Source organism: Rhinatrema bivittatum, chromosome 3 (assembly GCF_901001135.1).
Source record: "Rhinatrema bivittatum chromosome 3, aRhiBiv1.1, whole genome shotgun sequence".
Classification (NCBI taxonomy): Eukaryota; Metazoa; Chordata; class Amphibia; order Gymnophiona; family Rhinatrematidae; genus Rhinatrema; species Rhinatrema bivittatum.
The window spans coordinates 503,127,980-503,152,239 of record NC_042617.1 but is presented as its reverse complement, the minus strand read 5'-3'; the positions used below and the strand labels follow the sequence as shown (position 1 = coordinate 503,152,239).

Here is a 24,260-nt window from a genome sequence, read left to right as displayed (position 1 = left end):
ATGGAAGACTATCTTCTTCATAGCCATTACCTCGGCTAGAAGGGTTAGTGAGTTACAAGCACGTGTCACGTACGCACCTTATACGAAGTTCCTACATGACAGAATGGTTCTCCATACACATCCAAAATTCCTTCCCAAAGTAGTTACGGAATTCCACTTGAACCAATCCATAGTTTTACCCACCTTCTTTCCAAGGCCACATTCTCACCAAGGGGAGAGGACCTTACAAACCTTGGACTGTAAACGCGCATTATCTTTTTACTTAAACCGCACTGCAGTCCACAGGAAGTCCAGGCAACATTTTATTTCTTATGACCCAAATAAACCGGGTAAACATACTCTATCCAATTGGCTAGCAGATTGCATACAGTTTTGCTATGAAAAAGCAGGCCTTCCTCTCCAAGGACGAGTAAAGGCACATTCAGTAAGAGCAATGTCAACCTCAGTAGCACACTCTTGTTCAGTGCCAATTCTTGACATATGTAAAGCAGCAACATGGAGTTCTCTTCACACCTTTGCAGCTCATTACTGTCTGGATAAAGAAGGACGACAAGATTCAGCCTATGGACAATGTCTTTAAAAATCTGTTTTCAGTTTAATCCCAACTCCTTCTACATCCAATCTGCTGTGATCTTCGGCTGATTCATTTCAACAACAATACTTCACTGTTGCTTCACTTCAAAATGACTCGGCCTCTAGCTTGCTATTCACCCATATGTGAGGACTAGCATCCTGCTTGTCCTGGGATAAAGCAAAATTGCTTACCTTGTAATAGGTGTTATCCCAGGACAGCAGGATGTAGTCCTCATGAAACCCACCCGCCACCCCGCGGAGTTGGGTCCGTTGCGTTTTCTTATTTTATTTTTGGCTAATGCTGATTGCTACAAAAGCGACTGAAGAGAGACCCCTGGGCTGAGAATATCATGGCATGCTGGGCATGCTTAGTGGGCTCTGTGTGCCAGTCAAAAGTTTATAGAAACTTTGACAGAAGTTTTTCCGTATAGGGCTCCATTATCGATGTCACCCATATGTGAGGACTACATCCTGCTGTCCTGGGATAACACCTATTACAAGGTAAGCAATTTTGCTATATCTAACCCCCTTCATCTTCCTCCTTATCCCTCCCCCACACAATTACAGTCTAAGATTAAGCTTTAAAATAGAAAAGTACTTACGAGTATAAGTAGGCAGATTCTCCAGTGTACTTAATGTGTCTTAATGCTCTCCCTAGAGCATCTGTTAAGAAAAGGGGGCATCCTTGGCTCTCAAATGATGCATGTGGCAGGTCCCACAGCTGTCATCTTATTCATCAGTCAGGCAATGAGGGAGTGTGCTGGATGTGACTAGAGGACCCATATGTGACTACAAGGGTGAATTGTGGAAGTCTTTGAGACTCAAGCAGAAAATCTTGAGATCCAATCTAAATATGGCAAAGAGAGTACCTAGCTAAGTTTTTGGCTGAACAGACCACACAACTCCCTCCTCCCCGCCAGCCTATGTTTGTCGTTTAAAGTGCTGGCGAGTCTTTGTTGCTTTTTTTAGTAAGCCTTACCAGAGGCTGAAGGGAGATACAAATGTCATTATGCAGTCCTGTAATCATTAAGTTCTCTATTTTGCTAGTTTCTGAGCAACATGAATGACTGAATGTCTGAAGTTATTTGGCAGTGGCTTATTTTTCTCATGCTGCAAACATATGTACCTAGTATTATAATAACTTGGGGGCAGTTTTTCAGAGGGTTTTGTTGCAGATAAACAAGTGTTTACACGCAGAAAGCCCCTTTCAAATCTCCCCCCCCCCCCCCCTCTCCTCCGAGGCACTGGGGCAGTCCCAGAAATGTATGTGCAGGGAGTTTTGTTTTAACCCCCATGGGCTTTCTGGTAGGAGTTTACACCTGCAAACTCTGTGGATACTTATTTATTTGTGATCCCCACACACCCAATTTTCAAAGGGGAACTTGCAGACTTGTTGGGTCAAGATATCTGTGGGCCTTTAAAGCCCCATGGAGGTGGGGGTGGCTGAAAATTGCCCTCATAGTAAATGATGACAGATAAAGACCTGTTGACCCCCTTGAGATTTTTTTCTTTGAGATTTTCTTTCACTTTGGCTAGATAAGCATATAAATTCCCATACTTAGATCTACAACAGTTCTCTCCACACAACCCTATTTTCCTACCACTTCCTTCTGTATCTCTCCCAATCTTATCCAAATGCTGTTGCAGTGGTGGCTTCCATCGCCTCTGCTGGTGGTCCATTTCAGGCCTTGTCTTCCTCTTTGATTCTTATAAGATCAGTACTTTAATTCACCACCCAGGTCCCTCTGAAGACCACACAACCAGCAAAGTTAGCGAGGTTGATGTTCTTCTCATGCTCACCGATGTTTGGGTCTTAAGCATGGTCACTCCGTGCAGGGTTACCCCAGTCGTCTTGGAAGCCTGATGTAGTTGTACCATCTATTGACCTGCAAAGAGGTGCAGAAGTTCTGTTTGGAAGAACCTGAACTAGAGGCATTGAAAAAAGAGTAAGGTACTAAATCAGTCCGTGAGTGTCAGTTAATTTTTCACCCTTGTAAACATGATGTTCTAGTATTATTTCACGAGAATAGTAAAGAATTAAAAAAAAAAATAGTGCAGGATGAAAATGATTATTTCTGTATGCACTTCTGAAGTACTGTACAGCACACAGACAGTAGGACTTCCATTTAAAGAATATTGTCGTCCTTCACCTCTACCACGGAGCCTCCTTTTTTATTTTCCTTGTAAAGGAAATGGGAAACTCTTTGGGGAGAAGAGAGTAAGGGCTTTAGAAATAGCCCTTGTGCACTTTGCAGCATTATCGTACTTCCATTCCTTGTTCGTTTGTTTTTTTTTTTTTGTCAGGGAACCTATTTTAATAACTGTGACGGGGGAGCCACCATCTGCTGTTGCTTGAAAGGGTGTTGTGCCTGTATCCTTTCCACAGCTTATGGTGTCTTGCAGCAGGAACTTGGAAGGCTATATTGTGTAGCACTTGGTGTTTGGTTAAAGCAGCCTAACACTGTACGTGCAGAGAATAAGCTAATCAGTCATGCTTTGTGAGGCATTCCTGTCTCTTTAGTCCCTCTCCCTTTTCTGTTTTTTCCAGGATACCTGCTTTTCAGTGCAGCCATTTTCCGCTTTCTGTGGCAGAGATGTAATTTCAGGATGAATGCTGCTGTTTATTCATGTGGTTAGCTTATTCCTCTTATGGTGGTGGTTTAACATGATTTCTGTGCCACCTTTTTCCCTTGTTTATATGTAAGATTGTTAAAAAATGTATGGCAATCTATTGTAAAATCAGGTTATTCTGCACTTGCCATATCTGGTTTAGCTCAGTAAGTGCTGGAACGGCAAGCATGTAAATAGTAGTGTTTTCATACGTTCTTCAGTCCTTATTCAATGATTAGTAGCCATTGTGTGGTAGCTCAGCTTACAGCCACACCAAATGTTATGCTGGATGCCACTGAACAGATCTGGGGGGGGGGGGGGGGGTTTCAGGGTAACCTAAATATGCAAATCAACCTGAATATTAGCTTGTATTCACTTATCTATATTCCATGTGGATATCCAGAAACCAGACTCTCTCAGGGCCATTGAGAACCACAGATTTTCATTTATTTGTAGCCAGCTGAAGATTTATTTTTTTTTAAGAATAGTAATCTGATCTGAGTCGGTATAGTACACAACCTGAATATATATTTCGGTAAAAAATGTACATGTATAAATGTTTAGCTCCTATTAAATTACAATTTGAACAATTAATGGGTTAGAGGGGTTTTTTTTTTAACTTTTAATTACCCAAGTTTCTAATTCTGTACCACATTCAGACACACTCATAATCATCCATTCCTCATTCATCCTTCCACTCATCACAGTAGTACATTATCTTTTGATATTATACAGTGTAACTCAGCTATATTTTGACATTATCAAACATATTACATAGTTCTATATGTCTTTTCCTTTTTTCTAACTGCTATAGAGTAAGTTCATATTTGTATATTGCTTCTTACTATCCACTCTGAAAGAATGCATTTCTTTGCTAAAAGCATTGATACAAAGAAAAATCTTTTCATCCCTTTCATAATTCCACTCAGATTTTCTGTATTACCTTGTAATCAGGGAGGAGGAATAGCCTAGTGGTTAGAGCAGTGGGCTACAAACCAGGAGACCAGGGTTTGAGTCCCACTGTTGCTCCTTGTGACCTTTGGCAAGTCACTTTACCCTCCATTGCCTCAGGTACAAACTTAGATTGTAAGCCCTCTGGGGATAGAGAAATGCCTATAGTTCCTGAATGTAAACCGATGTATGTCGGTATATAAAAAAAAATAATAATAATATTGAATAGCTTGACCACTCAAAAATTTTTCCCAATGTTTTTCTCGCATGTTGTGATATTGAGCTGCAGAATTCCCTCAGTTTGGCAATCTATAAGCATGTCTTAATGTGCAACTTTTAATTTTACAACTGTTATATAAATCATCCTCCAATAATCTCATCTTAAAACAGTTCACTCTGGCTATACTGTATATGTTCTATGCAATATCTTAAACTTTAACTTTGTATTTATAGTTAATTTATATGGAAGTTCAAACTTTAACATTCTTTGTCAACCTTATCTCCTAGTTATTCGGTCTATTGTGTTGCAAGTCTTTCCAAATAAGCTTTGTCATAATTCTCTGCCTATTAAATACCAGTAAGAAATTATATATTTTTCTCTTATGTTCTGTAGTTCCCCAAATTAATACTGTCCAAAGTTGATGAGCTTAGGGTAGTGAAATAATGTCTAGCTTATAAAAACTCTAGAAAATAAGGTTTGTTTGTTTTTTAGAGCTTGAAAGGACAAAGACCACTAGTTTCATCCATATATTCCCAGTTCATACCAATTATGAAAATGAGATGTCTGTAAAGGATTTCCCAGTAGGGTTACAAACTAATGCAATAAATCCATTAGTCCGGGTACTGATGTGCAGACATCGGAGGGGGAAAAGCACAGGAGAGCTTCTACAGCCAAGACCAAAAGCAAAGCGTGTTCAAGCAGCAGGTCTGATTGTAAATATTACTACCCTTAACATAAGGCTTGGAGTTAACCTGCATGGAGTGGAAGTTCTTACTTATGAAACTTGCTGGGCAGACTAGATGGACCATTTGTTTTTTTCCTGCTGTCTTTACTATGTTACCGCCATTGCGGTCCCTCTTTGACCTAGAAGGGAGCCAAGCACATCTTCACTGTCCTGACCTCTGGATTCAGGGGATGGCCATTTCCAAGAGGAACATAGGCTGCACTCCAGAAACCACTCACAAAAATCCCTAAAAACACATTTATTTCAAACTGCTTTCCATATATCACACACTAAATAACATAACTACTTCTCCATCACACAGGGCACAACATTATTATATATTGATTTATTTTTTTTATTATGTAAACTATTCATTGTTTTAGATTTTTATTTTTATTATATTTTTTTGTAATTTTGAGCTTTTATAATTTGATAATCTTTATGTTCTTTTAAATTTAAATCTTTATTTACATTTGTGTTTTATTTAGTTATGTAAACCGTTTTGATTAAACACTGTTTGTAAAGACGGTATACAAACACTTTTAAATAAATAAAATAAATAAATAAAGAGAAAAACTTCTTAAATAAAGTCCCTGTTCTGAATCTGAGGTAGATACTTAAAAAGCAGGCAGTGCCTAGAAAGGACTTTACTCCAAAAAATACTCAGTGAGGGGGAACAGGCCTCTCTCTGAAAGCAAATCTCAAATGCTAGCCAAAAATGCCACACCAACTACTCCTAGAAGTAAGGGCTAGAAGTAGGTGAAGTGTGGCATTTTTGGCTAGCATTTGAGGAGTGAGGAGCTTTTGGGAGGTATATGTGGAATATAAAAGAATATTATATTTGCATTTGTTTCTTGCAGTATCATGGTTATAACAGGATATTCACAAATAATCCCCTCTAGTCCTTGGGAGTACTGAATGTGAGCAACCTTTATGACTTATAGGCCAATGCAATATTGCGTAAAAAAACGTGCATTCAAACTGGGCGCACGTTTTATGAACGCATGCACATTCACCTCTCCTGGGCATTCGATGCAATGGGCAAATGAGCTGTCACGCTAAAAGTGACATGAAATGGATAATTTGTGCATCCTTAGCGCTCTGCATTGGGTGCCCAGGAAAGTGGCTATGTGTCATAACAGCCCAGCCAGAGCTCCCTCCCCACCCCGCCCTGCAGGGCTGTTCTTGATTGGTCCTTTTCACTGACACTTCTCAGTGAAAAGGACCATTCCTGTTTCAGGACAGCCTCCTGAAAGCGGATTGATTATTTCACTGACATGTGACAGTGAATGGACCAATCGGCAGTAAGTGAAGGAGTGAATAAATTAATAAGTACCTGACAATAGGGCCAGAACTTGGGGATGCTGCTTTCTATGGTTCCTTCTACTGGATCGTGATGATACTAATGGGAACCACAGAAAGGGCTCACGGAAAAAAAAAATCCTTGAGCGCGGTATGTTTTTAATGTCTGCTCCTGTTAAAATGGGCACCTTGATGTGTGGCAATTTTTGGCATTGGAAGATAATAGCTAATAGCCTCATCTACATAGAATTTGCATGTGATGATCGCTGTTAGTTATGTGCTCGAGTGGATATGCGTTTTTAGACACTCTAACCCCATATTGCATCGAGTGTAAGTCTAGCGCGTCCAACTGCATGTTACGCGGCTTGCTGACCTGAGCGCCCAATATTGCATCGGTCTGTTAGTGAGTGGGGAAAAATCTGACACCATTATTTATTTATTTGTTTGTTTGTTTTTTATATACAGACATTCAACAAAAGTCATCACATCGGTTTACATATAACAAAATTTTACATTGTTAAAGAAGGTAGAAGAGGAGATAATACAATGATGGAGTAATATGTTTTTTTGTTTGTTTTGGTTTTTTTTTTAAAGACAGGAGATAGAGAAAAAGTGAGGAATAAATAAATTAATATTGGGTGTTAATTCTTCTTATGTTATAAATGCTTTTTGAAAAAGCCATGTTTAGTTTTTTTTTTTTGTTTTTTTTTTTAATTTGTGACATTTGTTCCTTGCTACTACATCTTCCTTGTGCCAAGCCGCTGTGGAGAGAGGCTACCACTACTGTGACCTGAGAGACCCCCTTCCATTGGAGCACAGATGAGAGAGGGCACCAGTGCTGCAATCTAGGACACCACCTAGAGTAACCAGCTAGCAAGGATAGGTGGAGAGATGGCAGACTGTTCGGAAAGAGAGAAGCTTGAGTCACTGTAGCTGATATGTATCTTGCTAATGATGTAGAATTGCATATTCTCAGAAGGCAAGCAACATGGCAGCCCTTACACATGGTTGACATCATCTGATGGAGCCTGGCTGAGAAAACTTATATCATAGTTTCTAGAACTTTGACTGCGAGTCTCTGAGCATGCTCCAGCATACAATATACCACGCAGTCACGCAGGGTCCCTTTGGTCTCTTCTTTACCACAGAGCCCAGTTTCTCATGGTGAAGTTCCTCTCGCTTGCCTTTTCTCGTTTTAGGAGTTTTGCAGCATTTTTGCTGGGTTGTTTTTTGTTTTTTTTTTTTATATTTTTGCTTGGTCTGGATCACGCAGATGACGCAGGGTTCTTCCCGCCCACCCCTTCCTAACCATGGATGCGTCCACCCTGAGCTGGGGAGCCCATGTAGAATAGGCTAAGCATCCAAGGTCTCTGGTCCACCCAGGAACAATTTTCAAAAGCTTACTTACATGGGGAAAGTGCATTTACATGTGTGAATCCCAATTTGAAGTGAGTAAATGCTTTTTAAATCAGGCCCTAAGTGTGTAAAAAATACATCAGTCTTGCAGTTTTCTAAAGGGCCATTTCTGTAGTTAAAACACTATTCGATCCAGTGAAGTCTGTTTGAAAATTACCCTCCTATCAATGTAATAAATGTCACATAATTATACTTCAGTGCTCAATCTTCCAGGTTTAAATATTAATGTGAAACTATAGCACTTCAGAACTTGCATTGCAATGCCAGTATAACATGGTGTGTGATTAAAACATTTAATTCAAACATTTTTATTTATTTTTTTACCATTTATGAAATACCTTATTTCCTGGATAAGGCACTACTACATGATCTGCTCCCTCCTGGGCTCAAGAATAGCACTGTTTTTGGGCTGCCACTTTGCTGCTGAGTTTGCGATGCACTTTGGGTTGTTTCTGAACCTCTATCTGCATTTCTTTCAGGTTATGTGAAGTCTTAGCCTAGTGGGGTAAATTGAATTTATTTAGATGCTAAGAAAAGCTTTGCCATCTGGACAAAAATGTCTTATGCCGTATGCTTAAATTATTCTAGAAGTACATGGGCTTTATCCCCTTGAAAACTTAACTTTGTCACCTCGTGCACATGTCTGAGCCCATTCTTAAGTTTGATAGCAGTGAAATCTCATGATGCCGCACTAGGACACAGATTTGGCTTAAGTGGAAAAACTGTACCCTTTCAAGCACCAGTGATGGAATTTTATTTATTTATTTATTTATTTTAAAGATTTTATATACCGACAACCGTTTGCACATCGTATCGGTTTACAGATAACTTAAAAACTTATAAATTACAAATAACTTCAGGTCAGGTTAGTGTTCGGCCTCCCCACCCGGGGGACCCCGACGCCAGCCGCGATCGCCGAGGCCGATTCCGGCGAGCGAACGAAAAACTAAAAAGAAACGCGCCTAGGCCCGCCCTCAACTAGAAGGCAGCCAACCAGAGAGAGCCCGGCAGGGCTTTAAATCCTACCCTGCTAGGCGCCATCTCTCTCTTCCTCCTCCACGCGGCGACCGAAGACCTGCGCGACCGGCGCCGGAGCCCCACCGGGGGAAGGTCAGGTTAGTGTTCGGCCTCCCCACCCGGGGGACCCCGACGCCAGCCGCGATCGCCGAGGCCGATTCCGGCGAGCGAACGAAAAACTAAAAAGAAACGCGCCTAGGCCCGCCCTCAACTAGAAGGCAGCCAACCAGAGAGAGCCCGGCAGGGCTTTAAATCCTACCCTGCTAGGCGCCATCTCTCTCTTCCTCCTCCACGCGGCGACCGAAGACCTGCGCGACCGGCGCCGGAGCCCCACCGGGGGAAGGTCAGGTTAGTGTTCGGCCTCCCCACCCGGGGGACCCCGACGCCAGCCGCGATCGCCGAGGCCGATTCCGGCGAGCGAACGAAAAACTAAAAAGAAACGCGCCTAGGCCCGCCCTCAACTAGAAGGCAGCCAACCAGAGAGAGCCCGGCAGGGCTTTAAATCCTACCCTGCTAGGCGCCATCTCTCTCTTCCTCCTCCACGCGGCGACCGAAGACCTGCGCGACCGGCGCCGGAGCCCCACCGGGGGAAGGTCAGGTTAGTGTTCGGCCTCCCCACCCGGGGGACCCCGACGCCAGCCGCGATCGCCGAGGCCGATTCCGGCGAGCGAACGAAAAACTAAAACGAAACGCGCCTAGGCCTGCCCTCAACTAGAAGGCAGCCAACCAGAGAGAGCCCGGCAGGGCTTTAAATCAGACCCTGCTAGGCGCCACGCGCCGAGCGTCGCGCGCCGAAGGAGCGCGACAAAGGGGCCTGCCCCTTTGTTTTGCCCCTTCGTTTTCGATCCTCACTTCCCCTAGCAGCATCGCACCAATGCTGCACTAGTACTCAGCCAGCATCCATCTTGCTTCACGTTCTTCCAGCTCTCTCCCAGCAAGCACCATACTGCACCCAGCCAGTGTCATCTCAGCAAGCTCTCAACAAGCATCCATCCTGCAAGCATTCAACAAGTGCTCAGCTAACAACCACCCTGCAAACAGTCAGCTAACAACCATCCTGCAAGCATTCAGCAAGCAACCATCCTGAACAAGCAACCATCCTGAGCAAACAGCACCCAAGCAACAGCAAAACAACTACCTCTCAGCAAACAGCAAACAGCACTCAAGCAACAGCAAAACAACTACCTCTCAGCACTCTACATTAAAGCAAAAGACTCACAAAGACTGCCTTCTCCCCCCGGTCCATCAACAGCACAAACGCAGCACCACTACAACACAAGCGCTACACACTAAAATGTTCCCCACCTTCCCAATACCTATTTTACAACACAGCCTGTCAGCAATAGGAAAACCTAACAGATCATTCATACTACAACACAAACGACAGGCGCTACACCGAAACCTTAAATCATTCACCCCAATTTTGATAACACCCATCACCCAACTCTTAGGCCTCACTGTATTCTCACTTTCACTATTCAATGCACAATCTCTGTCCAAGAAATCTCTAATCCTCAACGACTATCTCCTTGATACCAAACCAGATATATGTGCTATAACAGAAACACGGCTCAAACCCACGGACACAGCAATTATAAACCAACTTCCCACATCAAACTACGACATCTTCTCCATCCCCCGACTGAAAAAAAGAGGAGGAGGACTCCTATTTGCTTCAAAAAAAGACCTCGGGTTCATCCAGCACCCATACAACTCAGACTCTAAGCTAGAAATGGGTCTCTTCACCTCGGAACAACTACAAATCCTACTCGTCTACGCCCCTCCGGGCCTCCTTGAGACAGACCCCTCCCCCTTAGTAGAGGAAATCACAACCCTCATCAAACTGGACGCTCCAGCAATTATCCTAGGAGATTTTAATCTGCATGTGGACAACCCCACCCCATCATCCAGCTGTGAATCCTTTCTCTCAGCCCTCTCAGCCCTGGGTTTCAAACAATTAGTTACCAAACCCACACACAAAGCAGGCCACACGCTGGATCTCATCTTTATTAACCCAGGCATCAAACATTCGTCACGCCTCAAAAATAAGAAGGTCCCTTGGTCTGATCACTCACTTATCTCAACCGCATTCTCATTGAATAAACCCTCCACCTCCAAAGGGCCCTCACCATCTTTCCCATACAGAAGATCCTGCTCTACAGAAGACCTCAGCTCCCACCTAGCCTCTCAACTTCCATCCATTGATCTCTCAAACCCGAACACAGCTCTCCGCTCTTGGAAAGCCATCACAGATTCCATAGCCGACAAGCTATGTCCGCTAGCAACCAAAATATCACTCCCAAACGCCTCCAAAAGACAACCATGGTTCACGGAAGAACTAAGAAAGCTAAAACAAAATCTAAGACAGAAAGAGAGCGACTGGCGCAAATCCCCAAGCACCAATACACGATCCATCTACAAAGCCACCCTCCATCAATACAAGTCAACTACCTCTAAATCCAAAAGGGACTACTATGCATCCAAGATTCACCACTTAATCTTCGACGCAAAAGCCCTCTTCGCCTATGTCTCCAATCTCACCCATATCATCCCACAGGAGATTCCCAACGACCTAGCACAACCCAAAGCTGAAGAACTTGCTCTTCATTTTCACAACAAAGTCAACAGCCTTCTAACTCATCTGCCTTCTAATCCCACCGACCCTGCTCTTTACCAGTCTCTTCAACAATCATCCCTCAACAACAATGGTCTGGAAACACTTGAACCCATCTCTATCTTAGAGACACAAACTCTTATAAGAAGAATGAAACCTTCCTCCCATCCTTTGGATACTATCCCCACCAAACTGCTCCTGGCCATCCCTGACTCCATCGCTAAAACATTGTCGGACATCTTAAACTGCTCTCTCTCCCAAGGACTATATCCTGACGACCTCAAATTGGCCTCCATCAAACCTCTACTCAAGAAACCCAACTTGGATCCTAAAGACCCCAACAACTTCCGTCCTATCGCCAATCTCCCATTCATAGCCAAGATTCTAGAAAAAGTTGTCAATACTCAACTCTCCGAATACTTAGAAGAAAACAAAATCCTATTCCAATCACAATACGGATTTCGCAAATCACTGAACACAGAATCCCTCCTCATCTCCATGTCTGACTTCATATTAATGGGCCTTGACAAAGGCCAATCCTTCCTCTTAATTCTACTGGACCTATCAGCCGCCTTTGATACGGTCAATCATTCCATTCTCACTTCCATTCTGGCCTCTATAGGTATCTCAGGCACCGCTCTCTCATGGTTTAAATCTTTTCTCTCCAACAGAGGCTTCAAGGTTAAGATACAGAACAAAGAATCTTCACGAATGGACGCATCCATAGGAGTCCCTCAGGGCTCCTCACTGTCACCTACACTCTTTAACATTTATCTTTTACCTATCTGCCAACTCCTCTCCAACCTTAACCTCAAACATTTCTTCTACGCCGACGACATCCAGATCGTGATACCCATTAAAGAATCTTACACAAAAACATTGGTTCACTGGGAAAACTGTCTCTTTGAAATTAAACATCTCCTGGCTAACCTAAACCTAGTTTTAAACTCCTCTAAAACAGAGCTGCTTCTCATCTCCCCAGATAACAATGCCATCTCTAATCCTCCAACTATCCCAACTACCACACAGGTGAGAGATCTAGGAGTATTAATTGATAACCGGATGAACCTTAAAGCTTACATCAACAGAACCACCAAGGACTGTTTCCACAAACTCCAAGTTCTGAAAAGAATTAGACCACTCTTCCACACTCAGGACTTCAGAACCATTCTACAAGCTATCATTTTTTCTAAGATCGATTACTGTAACTCTATCCTTCTGGGCCTACCTTCATCCTATACTAGACCCCTCCAGATGTTACAAAACGCTGCGGCAAGATTACTGACAAACTCCAGGAGGAGGGACCATATATCTCCAATCCTAAAAGATCTCCACTGGTTGCCTGTTCACTTTAGAATCCTCTACAAATCTCTTTCCATAATATACAAAACCATCCATCAACACACCCCACTCGACTTACAATTCCCATTCCAAATTTATAACTCCTCCAGACCAACAAGAGACACACTCAGAGGATCTCTTCAAGTGCCCCAGCCAGAACTACCAAACACATTACCTTGAGAGATCGGGCCTTTTCAACAGCCGGCCCCCTTCTATGGAACTCCATCCCACCGGACCTTAGACAGGAGCCCAGCCTCCCAACCTTCAGGAAGAGACTTAAGACCTGGCTGTTTAAAAAAGCTTTCCCGGACACCGATTAATTCTATTCAGCCAGATTCTACCACTTCCACATGTAAAAATGTTATTACTAATGTAAATACCTATACCTAATGTTATTCTCTCCCTTTTCTTCTCTCCTCCCAGTTCTTTTACCTTGTTATTTGTAACTGCTTCCTTCTACACAAATAGGTTATTGAATTGTTCACTGTACACCCCTGTTATATGTAAACCGGCATGATGTGTTTGCAACATGAATGCCGGTATATAAAAATTTTAAATAAATAAATAAAACAATGAAATCAAGGGTAACAAATAGGCATGGGGGTCTTTATAGTGAACAGTAATGAATGGAGCTATAAATTAAAATAAAAAGGATTAGGAGACTGGGTGAGTAAAAATCAAAATTGGGGGTAGAAAAAAAAGGGGTGGGGAGAAACGTTTAAATACCGAAATAAAGTAACGTAGTAGTCTATGTACAAGATTTTTTACAAGAAGGTTGAAGTGGTAGGTGTAGATGGTAGACTTTTAGGGTGGGGGAAGTGACATTGTATGGAAGGTCAGAAGTGCAGTTTATTGATTTGGGGAGAAGTGAAGTCAGGTTGGTTTCTGTACAAGAGTGACGGGATAGTTAAGGGATGGTGAAAGTTTTAGGATTGCTAATTGAAGCTTTTAAGAGACATAGTGGAGGGAGGGTTTTTAGCAATTGGTCGCAGGGGGTGTGGGAGCGGGGGAAGTGGATAGTGAGGGGTAGGCTTGTAGAAAGAGCCAGGTTTTAAGTTTCTTTTTGAATTTGGGCGTAGATGTTTCCGTGCGTATGTCAGCGGGCATGGAGTTCCACAGGGAGGGGCCAGCAAGTGAGAAAGCTCTGTTTATTGTGGAGATGAGTCCAGTGGATTTGATGGTCGGAATGGAGAGGGTTCCTTGGTGAGGTGTGCGTGTTGGTCTGGTAGAGGTGTGAGGAAGGCATGGGGGATTTATCCAATGGAGTTGGTCATTGGAGATGCTTTTGTGAATGAGGGTAAGAGTTTGTAAAGGATACGTGATTGTATCGGCAGCCAATGAAGATCGATTAGAGTAGGGGTGATGTGATCATGCTTGTTTGAGTTATTTTATCATAGGCCCCATGTTTCCTTTAGCAGGAACTGAATAAAGGACATCGCATTACTTTGATCCCCTTGAGAGTGCCTACCGAGTGAAGGTTATGCAGCCTGATCTCTCCTCTTTGTTGATGTTGACAGACAGAAGGTGGTTTTCTCTGTCATAGCATTTCCATACCTCTGCTAAGTTCTCTGCCTTCTGTGTGTCATTTGCTTTTTCATTTCTGCAAGCTGAAAAAAAATTTGGTAAAATCCTGTCGTTAGGTCAGCAGTGGAGCCTTGAACATAAGGTTAGATGAGATCTGGCTTCTCCAGCAGTTGTAGATCTGTTTTGTGTAAAGATGCTTCATCTTGTAGAGAGGTTAATTGTGACTCTTCTAGCATAGACTCAAAGGCTTCCACCATGTCTTTGTAATAATAATTTGCCTGTGTTTTGTTTTTTTTATGTGACTTCAGAGTTGATGTAATTTGTATTCAGCTTTGTAAATTTTTACAGGGCCCTCCAGAGAATAAGTTCAACTTGATAAAGGTTAACAATTTCTGTCCATTGCTGTTTGTTCTTCATCCTACCTCCTGTCACTGCATCTCTTTAATACACTCCTCAGTAATAGTGGTTTGTAATTAAAATGTAGAATCCACCATGTAGCTAGTCCTTCATGGTTTGCCATGTGAGTGTTTTGCAAAGTATTCATAAGAACTTGTTGCATTTATTTTTTTTTTCTGTATTGAATCTTTCTAAAAAAGATTTTGTAGTAATTGTCACCCAAACAGCAATTTGGTTATCATAGACTGTTAATATCCAGCTGTAGATTTGACTGTCATTATGCTTCCCATGTATGGCACTATAGCACCCTCTGCTGTAGATTATTTGTATTAAAGAAGAAAAAATCCCCGAGGGGAAAAATACATTTCATTCAACCCAAACAGAAGAGAAGGGAATAAATGTTCAGGAGAATTCAAATTCTTGGATTTAGCACACTTGATTTTCATCAGAAAAACATTTCCTATGGTGAATAGCATCTGGGTAGAGTACCAGCAACCTTATTTAAATAATCATAAATCCAATTGTATATGTAAAAACACAACTTCGCCATTTAGAGATTACATACACTGTGTGTAAACTTGGTGAAAGGTTTTTGTTCTGTAGACTTGGTTCCAATGTATCATTGCAAGGAGTGTAAATATTTAGAGTTCTAATGCCTTATTTTATATGATATTGTATCCTTTATGCTTTTATTTTTTATGCACAGTTCATCAGGTTAGCATGTTTATAATAACTCTAATTTTGAAATTAGGCTGTTCTGGAACCATCTGAGCACATGTCCATTAGTATAAACAGCAGTATCCCTTTCCCACAGGTGATGATGCGGAGTAGCCAACCACTGGTGGGAACCAATGGAAGGCGGTGCAAGGAAGATGAAAAGCTTATTAATGCCACCCTGCGGGCAGGAAAACGTGGCTACATCATCGATACTCGCTCTCTGAATGTGGCCCAGCAGGCTAGGGCCAAAGGAGGCGGCTTTGAACAAGAAGCACATTATCCCCAATGGAGAAGAATTCACAAGGCCATCGAGAGGTAGGATGACTGATTCTGTCCTGCAGGCCAGGGTATGTAAGTGACATACCTGGGAACCTTTTGGTTTTGTTCACTTTGCAACTGATGTATGAAGCATTTTCCCATAGTCAAAAACAATGGGGAGGGGAAACCCTTTAGCACATCTGGTCCTTTGAGGGGGCAAGGTTAGAAATGGAGAGAAATTCATTCAGCATTTTCTTTTATACATGATGGTGCCAGCAATTAACCTGCCTATGTATGAGAGGTGCACAAATACATTCATGATCATTTCTGACACCATGGTATACCAGAGAATGCCAATGCCCTGTTTCTCATCTCCCAGAATTTTAATCCATGCATTGCCATCTCCCTGTTCTTTTCCCTCTGCATCTTCTCCTACCTCTGTCAGGTGGTCTCTTCCTCCAACCTCTATGCAGAGCCTTAACTTTCTGATCTCATCCTAGTCTCCTTCTTACCCTGTGTCCCTCTGTCCCTCTCCCCCATCCCTCTGGAGCTCACTACCTTAACTTGAAAAAATTAGTAAAAACAAATAGTAGCTGTTGCAGAGACAGCAGGGGAGAACACTGCTGGTGCCACCATTCATGGTGCCACATGGACAGAAGGGAGCAGCAGTGCTTGAAAGGCGTGCTGCTCCCTTCTTCCACTGCCTTTTTTTCTTCCTTTTTTTTTTTTTTTTTTTTTGTTAATCTTTAAGTCCTGGAGAACCTGGGACTCTTGGAGATCCACAGTTTAGGTTCATACACAGTCTCCAAATTGGACACAGATAGTTCCTAGGTGTAGGAAATGAGCACAGCAGGTCTTCCTGCAGTGCCTTTTGTAGAAATTGAAATAATCATTTCTTGACTGCCACCGGGAGATTGTTTGTTTGTGCAGTAAATGAAGATGAGGAATTTGTGAGGTCTGGGAGAAAAGTCAGAATAGGCAATTAAATCGCTTTGAAATTTTTGTTAGGCGATTAAGAAATTGAAATAAATTTTAAAAAATAAGTGGAAGCAACATTCAGCTGCTGAGCGGCTCGATTAGTTAGCCAGGTAAAGAATATCCAGCTAACTAGCAGGGTATATTCCGCGGCGTGGTTGTGCCGCTGAATATACCCGGCTATCTTAAAGTTAGGTCAGCAGTACAACCAAAGTTAGCCGCATAAGTTAACCGGCTAACTCTGAATATTGGAGTTAGCCAGTTAACTTATGCGGCTAACTCCGCTCCTCCCTGAAACACCTCCCGCCTGCCTCTGAAATACCCCTTATTTATGCAACTAAATTCTAACCAGATAAGTCTCTCAATATGCCAGTTTTGCGATTTAGACAGATAAGTTTGTTATCCATCTAAATGGCTTTTGAATATCAATATCAAGTATGTTTTCAACTTGCTCATATGAGAACCTAAGTTGCTTTCTTTTCCAAAAGGTACAACATCTTGCAGGAGAGTCTCATCAAGCTGGTAGAAGCATGTAACGATCAGTCTCACAATATGGATCGCTGGCTTAGTAAACTTGAAGCTTCCAACTGGCTTACTCACATAAAGGAGATCCTGACTACAGCTTGTTTGGCCGCTCAGTGTGTGGACAGGTAAAACATGACTGAAAGGGAATGTTTTAGCTTAAAGGTGGCTTGAGTGCCACACATTCGTTACCATGAGCTTGAAATTGTAAATTTCGTAGGACTAAACTTTCTTTCTAGTATAAATACTGCTGTTTTGTGTAACTGGGCCATGTTTTAAGATGTCTTTATCAAAGTATAGCAGTTCCCTGAATATAACTCTACTTGTTTTTTACTTGAAGAAATTTTACCATAGGGAGGTTTTTGGTTGGATGTTTGTATTTTTTTTTTCACCTGAAACCTAACTTTTGAAAGATCGCTCAAACTGCAAGACATAAGTAAAATTCCTTACTCTGCTTTTAGGTCTGCTTTCTTGTCTTGATCATTTTCTGATGCCTTATTTAATATAGAGGGCATTTCCTTGGGAAAATAACCATTTACCAGGGAAAATGTTTTTTATAGAATTGCTCACACTATGTGCGGGTACAGTTACATGTGTAGTGCCACTGTCCGCAGTGAGGGGGGAGGTGTTCCTGGAGTGGGATTGGAGAAAGGATTGTACTTAAGCTTGTGCGTGGATTTCCAGACACATGCATGTAAACGGGGGGTATTTTTTTCTTAAGCAATTTTCAAAGGGGAAGTTTTCCCTTTGAAAATGGGAACAAAGTTCATTAGTAAAAAGTACCTGTGGTCTTCGCAGTTCCGCAGGCAGTGTGACCGTTGAACTCTTGGGATTTACATGTGTAAAATATAGTTTTATGCACGTAAATAGGCTGTTGAAAATAGCCCAAGGGGTTGAAACAGCAAAACAATTTCTGCTCATACTTTAGATTTTTGGAAGTGTGAATGTGAATCTTCTCGAGGCTTTGACGCCTGCTAACAAGCAGACGTAAATGAGTGTGCAAATGCGTTCTGCGCACACCCATTAATTTTCAAAGCAGACTTAACCTTCCCTAAGTGTAAGGAAATGGCACTCAGAAGGGCAGTTACTTAACTTAATTATATGACTGATAAGTCATCCATCAAGAAATTTCTAGGCAGCATACAAAGGAATGTTTATGATAAAGAGAAAAAACATACCTATAAATATTCAATACGTAAACTAAATACTTATAACAAATTCAATCACATGACCAAAAAATATATTGAGCCAGTAAAAACACGCAACTCTTTAAAATAGACATAACATCGAATAGAAAAATGCAAAATCAAAACCGAAAAATAACATTACCACTACCTCATTAAATAGTTAAATAGGGATTAATACTGACTAAAACATTGCTTATTAATAAATAAACATAAGTTAAGGAATTCATCAGTCAAATCAAAGATTAACTAGATCTTGCTAAAAGTCTGCTGAGACAAATAACCCTTGTCCTTTTTTCTGAAAGGTTTTATACATCATTTAAATCTTATATCCTCTGGTAAATTATTCTAGAGCTCTGGACTGGTCACTGCAAAAGCCCCCTCAGGGTCTCGGAGCGAAACTGCCTAACAGAAGGGATATCTAAAATGTTTCTTCCCTTAGATCGTACAGTACCTTCAAGAATGTCCTACAGGTGCTGGGACCACTGAATGAAACGCTTTAAAGATGATCAGCAAAAACTTGAATTTTATATGCAGCTGCACCTCCAGTTTCCATGATGCATTGCTATTGATGCCAGCCTGAATGGAGCTGGAAAAGATATATTTGAAGGCTAGGCACAGTAGCACATTGAAAGAAGGGACTTGTGTGGTTTTGAAAGCTTGTGTAGATTTTCATCTCTGGCTAATGCACTAGTGTAAGTGCTCATCAGAAGTACTTGGAGGCAACAAAAGGCATTCAAATCACATGCATGTGAAGGAATCAATCGGTCGTACCCACGTACTTTGTGGTGTATTCCAAAAAAACAGAGGCAGATGCAGAGAAGTAGCAAAGCTTAATTGATATACACGCATATGCAGTGGCAAAACATGCTTGCTAAAATAATCGAATCTGTAGCTCTCCATCAACTCACTGATTTCTTATCAGACAATACAATTCTTCACCCAAATCAACATGGATTTCGAAAAGGCCACAGTACAGAAACCCTCCTTCTTTCTTACTGTGAACACCCTACTATGCGGATTCAATTCCAACACTGATTATATCCTAGTATTAGACATTTCCGCTGCCTTTGATATGTTGGATCACCAAATCCTCCTCTCTGGACTACAGTCAATCAGCTTTACAAACAGTACTTAAATAGTTCAAATCTTATTTATCCAATTGTCCTCAGCAAAAATCAATATATGCTCCTATTTTTCCAAATGGTTTACCATCTCTTCTGGCGTCCCTCAAGGCTCTTGCCTTTCTGCCATCTCATTTAATATATATGTCTTATCCCTCTGCCACCTGCTTGAGTCTCAGCCTTCAATTCAGGATCTATGCAGATAATATATAATTTTTCGCCTCTACAACTCTTCTTGGACAAACACCCTATCCGCTGTAAGCTTCTATTTCAAAATGATCAATATTTGGCTATCCCACAATCACCTTAAATTAAATGCATCAAAACCAGAAATTCATCATTTATCCACAATGGAAATTTTAGCCATATCATATCCAAAGCCCAGAATCTTGGGGTAATTCTAGATTCTGAATTATCCTTGTCACATCACATAGCATTAATGGTAAAGAACTCTTTCTTTAAACTTCATACCCAGTTTATCTCTCGGCATCTGCTGCATGCCAGTTGATGTATAAAAATCATTTTTCTTGTATTTCATCTTTAATCGTATTTGGGGAAAAAAAAATTTGTGTTTATATTTCACCTGTTATGACATTTCAAAATAGATTATGTTCAGGTACTGTAGATATTTCCCTGTATGCAGAGGGCTTGCAATCTAAATTTGTATTTGAAGCAATGGAGGGTGAAGTGACTTATCCAAGGTCCCAAGGAGATGCAGCAGGATTTGAATTGTGGCTTCCCTGATTTTAAGCCCGTTGCTCTAACCACTAGACTGCTCCTAGTTGGGATATTGAGAAGGAAAGCACATCGTTAATAAATAACCCCAAAACTCAACTCAAGTATGGATTTTGGAACATGACTGATAGTGATCAATACACAAAACTAGAAAATTATAAAGAGAGAGATGACAGCCTGAAAAGGACCCATTTTTTACCAATATGTCTTGTGGTTTAGAGTCCTGATCTCTCATGGAATAGCTTAATGACAATCCAGAACATTTACTAAATCTGAAAAAAAAAAAAAAAGAAAATCTGCTAATGTACTAGTAAATACAGAATGTGCATTTATAACAGTAGCATAATGAGACTGCTGTTTGTAATATACAGAAATACATATTACAGTAATGTCTTAATTACTAGGTGTCAATACACACCAATACATCTCCGCTTTGAGTCCCAGAGTTCCTACAGGTGAACCACAGATAATTTTTTAAAAGAGACCTGACAAGCTATCACAGGGGTAGGCAACTCTAATCCTGGAGTGCCACAAACAGGTCTGATTTTCAGGATATCCACATTGAACATGCATATTGTATGAAAATAGTTCATGCATATTAATTGTGGATGTCCTGAAAACCAGACTTGTTTATGGCACTCCAGGATTGGGCTTGCCAACCTCTAGGCTACAGTTTTATTATGACTTCTAAACTTTTCATAGTGGCTCTAGTTATGGCTTCAACATAAGATCTGAGTTTTATATATTTTTTTCTCTTACTGCATTCATATATAAAACCACAGAAGAAAGCCCCTTTATAAATTGTGATTTGAAAGGATTTGAATTTCTCTAAGGACACCTGTCGACCAGTTACATGGTGCTGATATTTTTCAACAGTGCTGACATGAAGCATATTCCAGAGCCTTCTGGAAAAGCCTGCATAGGCTTTACTGGGCATATGCATGAATTCCTGTGCACTTGCCTCCTTGCAGATCACCTTTAGTCTGTGTTTTGGGCTAAGATGATGTTGGACACACTCTCCTGTATTGGAATTTTTTCTGTTTTTTCACAAACTTTTTATTTTGTAATTTGAGCCTCCAGTATTTTAGTAGGATTTTCAGCATTTTTCAAGTTTGGTTGCTCAATTCTTATTTTTTTTTTTTCCTCTGTTTGATGACCTTTTTTCAGAAATTTTATCTAGACTTTTTTTTCTGAGAAAATTTTGACATTTGATTTCATTCATCAGTTTTCCTAACGTAGGCTGAAAAGAAGTCCAGTGGCTTGAAGTATTGCTCTTACTGAAGCTTCAAGATCACCATAATTGATCATCGTGAAATTTGCATGTGTTTGAAGCCTGTTGTGCTTCTTCTCAAAGATGTTACCTTGGGCTGTCAAGCCCTGGAAACTGAGACTCATTGATATCTTCTTTGCAAAAAAGCCAGTGCACTGATACTGGCACCAAAGACATCATTTCAAAAGGATTTAGGAACTGAACTAATCGGTGACTCCTAGATACCAAGGGAACATTGATCTTCTTCTGAACTAGGACTAAATAAGAGACCCATGAGCAGGAAACCTAGTTCTTCCCACTTGGCACACTAGAGGGATTCCTCAGAGTTCAGCTTGGATCTGAAGAGTCTCTTCATGATTTCCTTTACTGCCTGAGTCCGAGAACAGAGAGAGAGTGACTCTAGCTATTTAGCCTCCCAAGCAGCTTCTTTGGGAAATGAGGTCACCTTCCCATATTAAGTCTCAGCTGCAGCAGAATCCAAGGGTCTGAATCACAGCCATCAGTACTTCCCCCTGGTCACTAGGGAGTACCTGTCCTCTCTTACTGACACCACTCCAGTTTTGACACTTGCAGTTCTTTTAAGAGGAAATTGGACAAGAAGATTCTGAAGGTACATGCTTGGCACCTCAAGCAGGAAGACGTGTTGGCATTGAATAGTCCAGTGCCAACTGAACCAGTCCTTAAGACCATCATTTATTTATTTATTTAAAATGTTTGCCTGCCCTTCCTACATTCAGAACGGGGTACAATATAAACATATACAGGGGAGGACAGGACAATTTACATGGTTTTTTGTTTTTTTTTAAGAGACGGGGGAGTAACACAATTCTTCAGGAAGGGGGGAAAACAATCAACTAGGGATTACATTCTTTCGAGACGGGCAGAGGTGAGGGCAGTAGTCGGTTAAGTAGCACCATACGAGGAGCGGAATGTTGGAGTAGTGCATTATCATTTAGGTTTGGGACCGCTTTCTTAAAGAGGAAAGTTTTTAGGGCTTTTTTAAAGAATGTTCTTTCTGAGACATCTTGCTTCCTTAGGTAGGCTGTTCCATTGGAGTGGTCCTGTGGAGCAGAAGGCGTGTTCTCTGGTTTCCTCAAGGTGGGTGAGCTTTGGAGGTGGGGCATCTAATAGCATTAGGTTAGATGATCTGCACCAAGTAACTTGACACCAGGATTTGGCTTTGATGCCATCTCTTCCATATAAAAGCAGAACAGTTATTAGAAAGGGAAGCCTCTCCAACTGTAGTCTACTATGACAATGATTTGAGGATCAGTACCATCCCAGACTACAGCTTAGGACAATATCTCTGAGTCGAAGGCTCCTGAAATCCTGGTAATGTGCCTGTATAATCTTATTCCTAAAATTATTCTCCTGACGTCCTCTTGTACACCTCTTCTTGAGGACCTTTCCTTCCCAGATATTGTACAGTGAATGGATGAGATCATTCTATGTAATTCAGAGGTTAAATCCAGGGCACTTCTTCTATACCCCTTTGGGGTACCTCAGTGCCCTTAAGGTTTGGTGGCAGTGTACATCCACGAGCTTTTATATAGAATATATGGAAGAGAATGTTGGAAACCTCACGCTTGACACTTTGTGTGGATAAAAAGGCAGACGGACATCAAGTATTAAGTCCTTGCAGCTCAGGGATTCGACACCTGTTTGTGGTTATCAAATCCATTATGAAAAAAGTCAAGAAGTCATATTCTCATTCCATGGTTCTCCTAGAGAATGATTGCCAGACCCCAGATCTTTATAGGTAAAATGTTTTTTTCCAGATGCTATTCTTAACTCCAGCATAAGCAGCTTATCAGATCTATAAGACTGAATGCATGCATTCCATTATGGAAAAGGCGCAAAATGTCTTCAAGATTCTGTCTCCAGAGAAAGACGATTAATTTGCTCGCCTGATAAACACTGGTGAAGTATGTGGGAAACATCTGGGAAGCTTATGCTTTCAGAATAGCATTGAGAGCCTCTGCCAGGGCCATTGCCACCTGCAGATTCTCATGATTGCAGATCTCGGGCCTCAAAGAGGATTAGTTCTGGGAGAGTTCTGTGCAAAAAAATTAAGTTTCGTGCAAAAATTATTTTTAAATTCTGCACACTATTTAAAACTTTTGCATATTTGTCTAAATAAGACAATATAATCAATAAGTAATAGTTTAAGATGCAATACAGAAGAAGTTATTTAGTATCTGTTTAGCACCTATTTTCTAACTGTTGACTATCCTTTGTAGGGTGGTTTCATCTTTACTCGAACGATATACAGTTTTATGTTCCTTTGGTCCACCTCTGTGATCTCCCTGTGTCTGGCTACCATTAAGTGCTGGCTTACTTGCAACATGCTTGCCAAATTTGTCAAACTGAAATTTTCGTGATCCAATGTAGGAACTCAAGTTCCATTCTGCTGACTCTGAGAATTGAGGGTATAAACCTGCCAATTGTTGCACAAGCATGGAGCCTAGGAATCATAATTGACTCTAAGTTATCATGTATTCTGCATTAAAAACTGCTGTTAACTCTGGCTTTTATAAATTGTGATTGCTGTAGGACCTCAAACTTATTACAACCTACAGATTTTCACTCTGTTGTCCAGGCTTTTCTAATTGTGAATCACTGCAATAGACTAGAATCAAATTATGAATGCACTGTATAGATATATAAAAAAAAAAGCATTCAAAATTTCTTTAACATTACTTTTTGGGCAAGTAATGTTAAAGCATCTTTGTGAGATGTGAAGGATCATCGTACACGTGTATGTGTCAACCAACCTTCCGCTTAAAC

General features: G+C 41.2%; 1 protein-coding gene across 1 annotated transcript in view; it reads left to right on the top strand.

Annotated features, from left to right (window-relative positions):
• MTMR9 (myotubularin related protein 9) overlaps window positions 1-24,260 on the top strand; it is a 156,688-nt gene that overhangs the window by 75,189 nt on the left and 57,239 nt on the right. Inside the window, exons 5-6 of the mRNA XM_029596148.1 lie at window positions 15,503-15,720; window positions 17,127-17,288. Coding sequence (XP_029452008.1) covers window positions 15,503-15,720; window positions 17,127-17,288 — 380 coding nt within the window. The remainder of the gene's footprint in view (window positions 1-15,502; window positions 15,721-17,126; window positions 17,289-24,260) is intronic.